The sequence below is a fragment of the Penaeus japonicus genome, unplaced genomic scaffold (assembly GCF_977035675.1).
Source record: "Penaeus japonicus unplaced genomic scaffold, GWHDUDI00000001_assembly GWHDUDI00000013, whole genome shotgun sequence".
Lineage (NCBI taxonomy): Eukaryota > Metazoa > Arthropoda > Malacostraca > Decapoda > Penaeidae > Penaeus > Penaeus japonicus.
In genome coordinates, this window is record NW_028234415.1 from 33,699,702 (window position 1) to 33,707,201 (window position 7,500).

The 7,500-nt window shown below is 35.8% G+C and overlaps 1 protein-coding gene across 15 annotated transcripts in view; it reads right to left on the reverse strand.

Moving 5' to 3' along the window:
• LOC122255187 (uncharacterized) overlaps window positions 1-7,500 on the reverse strand; it is a 115,021-nt gene that overhangs the window by 31,939 nt on the left and 75,582 nt on the right. For 10 of the 15 annotated variants that reach the window (XM_043019107.2, XM_043019109.2, XM_043019104.2 and 7 more), the window contains exons 11-17: window positions 6,894-7,137; window positions 6,665-6,735; window positions 6,301-6,441; window positions 5,973-6,093; window positions 5,220-5,419; window positions 3,395-3,514; window positions 256-378 (exon numbers count right to left, since the gene is read on the reverse strand). In XM_043019107.2, the coding sequence (XP_042875041.2) occupies window positions 256-378; window positions 3,395-3,514; window positions 5,220-5,419; window positions 5,973-6,093; window positions 6,301-6,441; window positions 6,665-6,735; window positions 6,894-7,137 (1,020 nt within the window). The remainder of the gene's footprint in view (window positions 1-255; window positions 379-3,394; window positions 3,515-5,219; window positions 5,420-5,972; window positions 6,094-6,300; window positions 6,442-6,664; window positions 6,736-6,893; window positions 7,138-7,500) is intronic. The other 5 variants (XM_086543462.1, XM_043019106.2, XM_086543463.1 and 2 more) reach the window with 1 other exon arrangement.

Sequence of the window (7,500 nt, forward strand, 5' to 3'; positions counted from 1 at the left end):
AATAAACAAAAATCAACAGCAAAAAAAAGGGTTAAGCTCATCACCAACACCTAAATCAGAGGCATTGCAGCAACACAGCACATGGATATCCCAATACCCGAACCCAAAACTACAGCTCAGCCACCACAAGCATGCCTGAGTCCATCAAAACATACCCAAAATACCTGCACTGGAGCAGTCAGAGCCCCACCACACACATACAAAGACCAACAAGAAGCACCCTTACTACTGCTAAAAGTCAAAGCAATTCAGTACCTGTGTAACCTGAATCTTGATGTTCTCAAGCTCAGAACACAATGTGCGAGAGATGTCAGACCTAATGCATAGATCATGGTCAATCTGAGCGCGAAGCTGATCCACCTCATCATCTAAGGCCATCTGGCTCCCAGAAGCATGCATAAAGGCTGGGATTACATGAGGCTCACTGATCCATCAAAACATGATTAAAATATGTATATAAACTCATGGAGAAACAGCCTGCAGTCAAACTTAAAAACTAAGTCAATAATGACAATTACCAAGGAAATGCTGAAAAGAACTAATGTAAAATAAGCTACTCCTGCATTCATAAAATTGTAGTATATCATATTTATCAAATACAACTATGGCCCTCTTTGAATTAATAAATTACAGAAAAGTAAAATAGCAAAATGCAAAAAATAAATTTTGACTGAAATCTAAATTTTGTTTCCTTTTAAAATCTTCTTATTGTTGCCATAATCTGATGAAATTAGGTACAAAACCACATCTTATACAAAATTATACAAGAAAACCATCCTATTAGTTTGCATCAAAATCACAAAATTAGGCAATAGCCAACAATCAAAGGCCAAGAGGTCCTTAAATAGATTTAGGCAGTGTTATTTTATTATCTGCTATAAGCATCTCATTATGCTTGAATGCAGTTTCAACATGCATCATATGAGACAAGCCCATTATTACAATTATGAAATGAAATTTAAGCAAGGTTATGGGTAATTACTATTTCTTAAGTGTGTCTGCTCAAAGTATAGTTGCTATTATGGCAGTCTGTTGGATCTTCCCAGGTTTGGGCTCTCTCTGTGTCTCTGTCCTAATCTCGGTCCCTGTCCCTGTCCCTGTCCCTGTCCCTGTCCCTGTCCCTGTCCCTGTCCCTGTCCCTGTCCCTGTCCCTGTCCCTGTCCCTGTCCCTGTCCCTGTCCCTGTCCCTGTCTCTGTCTCTGTCTCTGTCTCTGTCTCTGTCTCTGTCTCTGTCTCTGTCTCTGTCTCTGTCTCTGTCTCTGTCTCTGTCTCTGTCTCTGTCTCTGTCTCTGTCTCTGTCTCTGTCTCTGTCTCTGTCTCTGTCTCTGTCTCTGTCTCTGTCTCTGTCTCTGTCTCTGTCTCTGTCTCTGTCTCTGTCTCTGTCTCTGTCTCTGTCTCTGTCTCTGTCCCTGTCCCTGTCCCTGTCCCTGTCTCTGTCTCTGTCTCTGTCTCTGTCTCTGTCTCTGTCTCTGTCTCTGTCCCTGTCCCTGTCCCTGTCCCTGTCTCTGTCTCTGTCCCTGTCCCTGTCTATGATTTAGTCCCTGTCATGATCCCTGTCTCAGTCCCTGTCCCAGTCCCTGTTTCTATAACTGTCCGTATCTTTCATTTACTCAATCTTCTTCACTTGTTCCAGGTGGCTTCTCTAGGAGGATATAAAATGTTAGGAATGGCCTGCCAAGTCTTTGCCTTCCCATTCTGATATATTTCCAACATTTCAATAACACTATATCACCAGATATGACTACAATGACAAAAGATAAGAACCTTCTGAACCAAGGTAACCATACTACAAAAAGCAATGTTTCCAACACCAGGCAGTTCACTAATCAAAGCGGTCTCGGGGTTAGTAATTTGGCTGCAAGAGACAGACACAAATCTTAAAAAGAGACACTAATACTGTGAGTTCATCTGGATGTTCACTGGCACTTCATTTCTATTTTCTTTCTTATTCTACATCTATTTGACAGATTTTCCATGACATCAAAAGAAGAGAGAATACCAGTATGACATAACATGATTTTAGAACTGCCAACTGTTACAATATAAAAAAGATAAACACTTAAATCCTCCTCTAAAACAAACCACTTCACCTATAAAGGGTATACAATTACACCAATTGTCCCTTAATGAACATTCCAGCATTGCAACATGCTAAGAGAGGGACATGCTACACACAATCATTACAGACTAAAGGCACTAATTTTACATTAACTACTTAGCTATAATACAATTTCTTTGAAGACAGAAATATATTTGTATATCAATTTAATTCTCTATCTATAAGTCAACTGTATATCCAAAGCAGATTATATACCATCAACTTAACTAAGTTCTAAATTACAGATGGCCTATATATGTCATTCAAGTTTTTAAAATCTAATATTCTTTCCTTAATAAACTAATTGAGTTTACACTGAAAAGTCAAGTCAACAAAAAAAAATCTTTCCACTGCATACTTCAACGTAAATAACAACATTACATGTGATTCCAAACAGTAAGATGCGTGTGTCAAAGTAATACAGATATGTCAAAGTAATACAGACACAAATCTTAAAAAGAGACACTAATACTGTGAGTTCATCTGGATGTTCACTGGCACTTCATTTCTATTTTCTTTCTTATTCTACATCTATTTGACAGATTTTCCATGACATCAAAAGAAGAGAGAATACCAGTATGACATAACATGATTTTAGAACTGCCAACTGTTACAATATAAAAAAGATAAACACTTAAATCCTCCTCTAAAACAAACCACTTCACCTATAAAGGGTATACAATTACACCAATTGTCCCTTAATGAACATTCCAGCATTGCAACATGCTAAGAGAGGGACATGCTACACACAATCATTACAGACTAAAGGCACTAATTTTACATTAACTACTTAGCTATAATACAATTTCTTTGAAGACAGAAATATATTTGTATATCAATTTAATTCTCTATCTATAAGTCAACTGTATATCCAAAGCAGATTATATACCATCAACTTAACTAAGTTCTAAATTACAGATGGCCTATATATGTCATTCAAGTTTTTAAAATCTAATATTCTTTCCTTAATAAACTAATTGAGTTTACACTGAAAAGTCAAGTCAACAAAAAAAAATCTTTCCACTGCATACTTCAACGTAAATAACAACATTACATGTGATTCCAAACAGTAAGATGCGTGTGTCAAAGTAATACAGCATTCAATAATGAATTCTTAAAAGGTAAATAAAAAAGTAAAACAACATTTCTTTCATCACACAAAACATCACTCAATACACATAAATCATTCACATAATAGTGTGTATATAAATACAAATAGTGAGGACAAGTAGTTAGTGTATCCACTTCAAATCTGGAATTAATGTAAGGTAATGCAATAAAAGCAAAAAATCTCACCAGGGCCTCATTATCCCGCGCTGCCAGCTGGTTCTCGAGGCGTGCCACTTCTGCAGCATGTTCCTCCTTCATCTTCACCATCTCAGCACCAAGGGATGACTCATCAGAGGGTCCAGCCTTCTAAAGGTTGAAAAAAGGAATAAAATCAACTTCATAAATTTTATATCATTAGCAAGTGCATCTATAATACAGATTTATGAGACTACAATGAAATGTCAAACACAGTCTTCAAGTAATAAAAGTGATAAAGATATTGATAAAAGTAACCTTACATTATTAAAATCCATAATCTCTTTTGTGCACCACTGTTATGTTAACCCTCTCTGGACGGGTGGTACACTACTGTACCGCGCATTCTAGGCCCGTTCACTGGGTGACGCCATACGGCGTTGTTTATTTAACTGATTTAGGCCTATGCGTTCAAGAGCCCCAGCATTGTAACATGAAAGGCTGGAATGCCCCCGTCGTGAGTGGGTTAAGAACATGCAATACAAACTTATTTAGGTATGCCTACTTTGTCAATTATGGAAGAGAATCTTAAATCAAATATGACTGTCATTGTCATTGAGGAAAACTTATTGTATGAGAATTTAGAAATTAACCATTTTCTGTTATACATATCAATGAAAACTCTTTCTTTGACACTTTCAATTTTGATAGTACCTAGCTTCATCAAACTAAACATCTCCTAAAGTAAGCACATGACTCTTTAAGTATATAAGCATGAAAATGCACAAGTCAATCATTTTAATTTCACAATCATTTTAATTTGCAAGTTGTCTTCAGTCTGCAAAATGTCTAGCAAAAGTCAAAGAAAGTTCACTATGACCTCTTTGTTAAGGACATGACAAGTCAATCTACTATGTGAATGTCATGTAATCTGTCCAGCTTCATTAAGAAAATTTCCACACCAGAGTAGTTATTTTAGTAAAAAAAACATGTCACAGTAATGCCTTTCTAGTTTTATTTTATTGAACTTTGTTTATATTCTTCACTTCCATGTGAAAATGCCAATGGAAATTGGAAGCAACCTCTTTGTGGGGCATCAAAAAACATGTTTTATACTTTTTTTTTTTTTATCAAAATGCAAAGAAGAATATGAATAATCATACATGTACATATGAGTATGTACATGTGCCTCATGGCATGATATGACATGATATCACGGTAATTGACAATTTACAAGTAGTATTGCATTAGTATTTTTTTTTTACTTTATTATATTTCTTGGCCAAACACATTTGATTTTACAATAGTTTTTGAATCAGATCTTTTTATTCAAACAATCAAGTAGCAGAAACTACCATGATGTCATCAATATCACATAGTTTACTGTGACGTCATTTTTTTAACATTTTATCTCATTTTATGACACTCAAACACCTAAATTAAAGTAACAGTCTAAGAAATTATGTAAAATGATTATATTTAGGAACAATCTAGTGATTTATTGCTGACAATTCAGCACATCACAACTGCCCCTCCCAGAACTCAGTAAGAAAATGCACGACGTCTCAGGACGTCACCAGGGTCCGGGGATATTTTTCAACCATGTGATAGGACGTTAACCAACGTGAATGGGTTAAACAAAAATCACTGGAGACCTTCCAGTATCTACAAGTTACTTTTTTGTTCCTCAGGATGTCAAAACAAAAATCTCCTAGACTCCTTTGTATGAGAATCTTACAGGTCCAATCATTGCCATCTTATCATCAAAGGTTCTTTGTATGAATTTCACAAAGTTACAAGATTCTCTGAGACTTTCCTGCAGGATGATCTGGTGAAATCAATCCTTCTTCTCTTTACATCAACAACGAAAACTTACCTGCTCATTGCTCTCAATCAGCAAGGTATCCAATCTGAGCTTGAGTTCCTTGAGGGTTTGGAAGTAGGTCTGCTTGATGAGGTTCTGCTCATAGGCGTATTGCTCCAGGAGCTCTTTGTACTGCTGCTCAACCCACGACACCTCCTCTGAGAGTGTCTTCTCTATGGAATTCACCAGGGTATTGACTAGCTGTATAGCATCTGGGAAAAGATATGCACACAGATATTATCTCAGTGTCTGTGAAGCAATTATTTTTTCTTCATATATTACCTAATAAAGGATTCTAGCAATGAGAGTTTGCTTCTAGTATCCTTATTTCTTAATTATACATAACCATGGCATATCTATCAATAATTCAATTAAGTAACAAATAACTGGGCTGTATCAACTTCAACCCTTCTGTCTGAAAACAGAGTATTTATAGGCTTTACAGTTATATCTTAGAAATAGAAGTCACTTGTGGTCCTCTATACTATTCACTTTTGTATTATTTCTTATAGCAAAAGACCAAAATATATATTTTTTATATTTTATAAATATGAAATGTTTTCTTGTACTCATATTCTCCTATAAAAAGAAATAATCAAATGTGTTTTCTCCTCATATATAAAAGGCAGAAGAATACTCATAGCAGGTCCTGAATAATACTAATATTTCTCTTCATCTACAATATACCTGTACAAAATAAAGGAATGATCTGCCTAGTGTAATGTAATGCACAGAAATACAAAGACACAACATGATTCAACATACCTGGTATAGAAGCAACAGTGTTCAAGTTGCTAATGTGTGTACTGCAAAGGTTATGCAACTTTGCTTTGTTATCTTCTAGAATTTTGTGAATCATCATCTTCTGGTTCTCCAATAGCTGGAGCTGAAAATATTGACATGTAAATCTATTACTTAAAGTGGGTAATATCTTAAGACATTAGGATGCAGCTGACATTATGCATTAGTATATAATCTATGGTGAAATTGCAACAACATTAAAAATAAAAAAATAATTCATCATCATAACAAAATTACAAATACATATAACAACATATCTATGGAAGGCATCAACCATTCCTAAGACAATTACCTTTTCCACCTGATCTCCTTCGAACTGGCGCTTTGTAATTTCCATGAACTCTTCCACAAAGTGATCATCGACTCCTCTCAGTGCAGTATTGAAAGAAGTCTGCTTCGTCTCTGCTGCTTCTTCTGAGGCAATGGTCTTCACCTGAGGGAAGTAAAATTTAATATTTGACAATGTATGCATAAGATTGATTTTCTAGATCCATATAACAAAGAACAGAGCAATGTAGATTTTCTGGAAATAAGTAATGATGAATATTACATATACACAAATGGACCATCCTTTTGGATGTAAAAAATTATACAACTATAACATTAAATTGAGAAAAAAAAAAGTTTGCAGAAAAGACGTTTCTTGAAATACATACCACCTTCTGTAATTCATGGCTGACTGATGATAATTCTGAGGTGAAGGATGCTTTCAGCTTTCCTTCGAACTCTGAAATAAAACAAGATAAATACACAATTTGGTTTCTCAGAAACAAAAATACTAGACAATAGAACTCAACATACACTACTCCATTGTGAAACAACAAAAATAAAACCAATGACCAAGAGAACAACTCCCCCCCTAAACAGAATGCTCTCGCTTCTCACCATTTGCAGCCTCAGCCAGTATAGCCCTTGCACCAATGAGGCGTTCCACCTTTTCGACGAGGCTCTCCCAGCCGTCCTGTTGTGGGCTGGTGTCTTCTCCTCCCTCTGACCCACTGAGGTGAGACCCACCATCCAGTATCAATGCAACATCACCTGGGAAGATTTTTTCCAACGACTCACTGATATTCTCGTCAATTCGATTGACCATCTTATTCACTACGTGCAGGTACTGGTGATCCACAGTCTGGAAAGAAAAAAAAAGTATGGATGTAGAGGTGTGGAATAACTTTGTTTTGATATTATAAAAAGTGTGCGGATATTATCAAAAGGAGTACCTAAATAATAATTTATAAATAAAATAACAACATAAATTGTGGCATATAAATAGATATGTATGTATATTTCAATATTCTTCTTTTTTCTTTTCTTTTTTTTTTGAATATGTAAATCCATATTTGTGTGTGTGTGTGTGTGTGTGTGTGTGTGTGTGTGTGTGTGTGTGTGTGTGTGTGTGTGTGTGTGTGTGTGTGTGTGTGTGTGTGTGTGTGTGAGTGTGTGAGTGTGTGAGTGTGTGAGTGAGTGAGTGAGTGAGTGAGTGAGTGAGTGA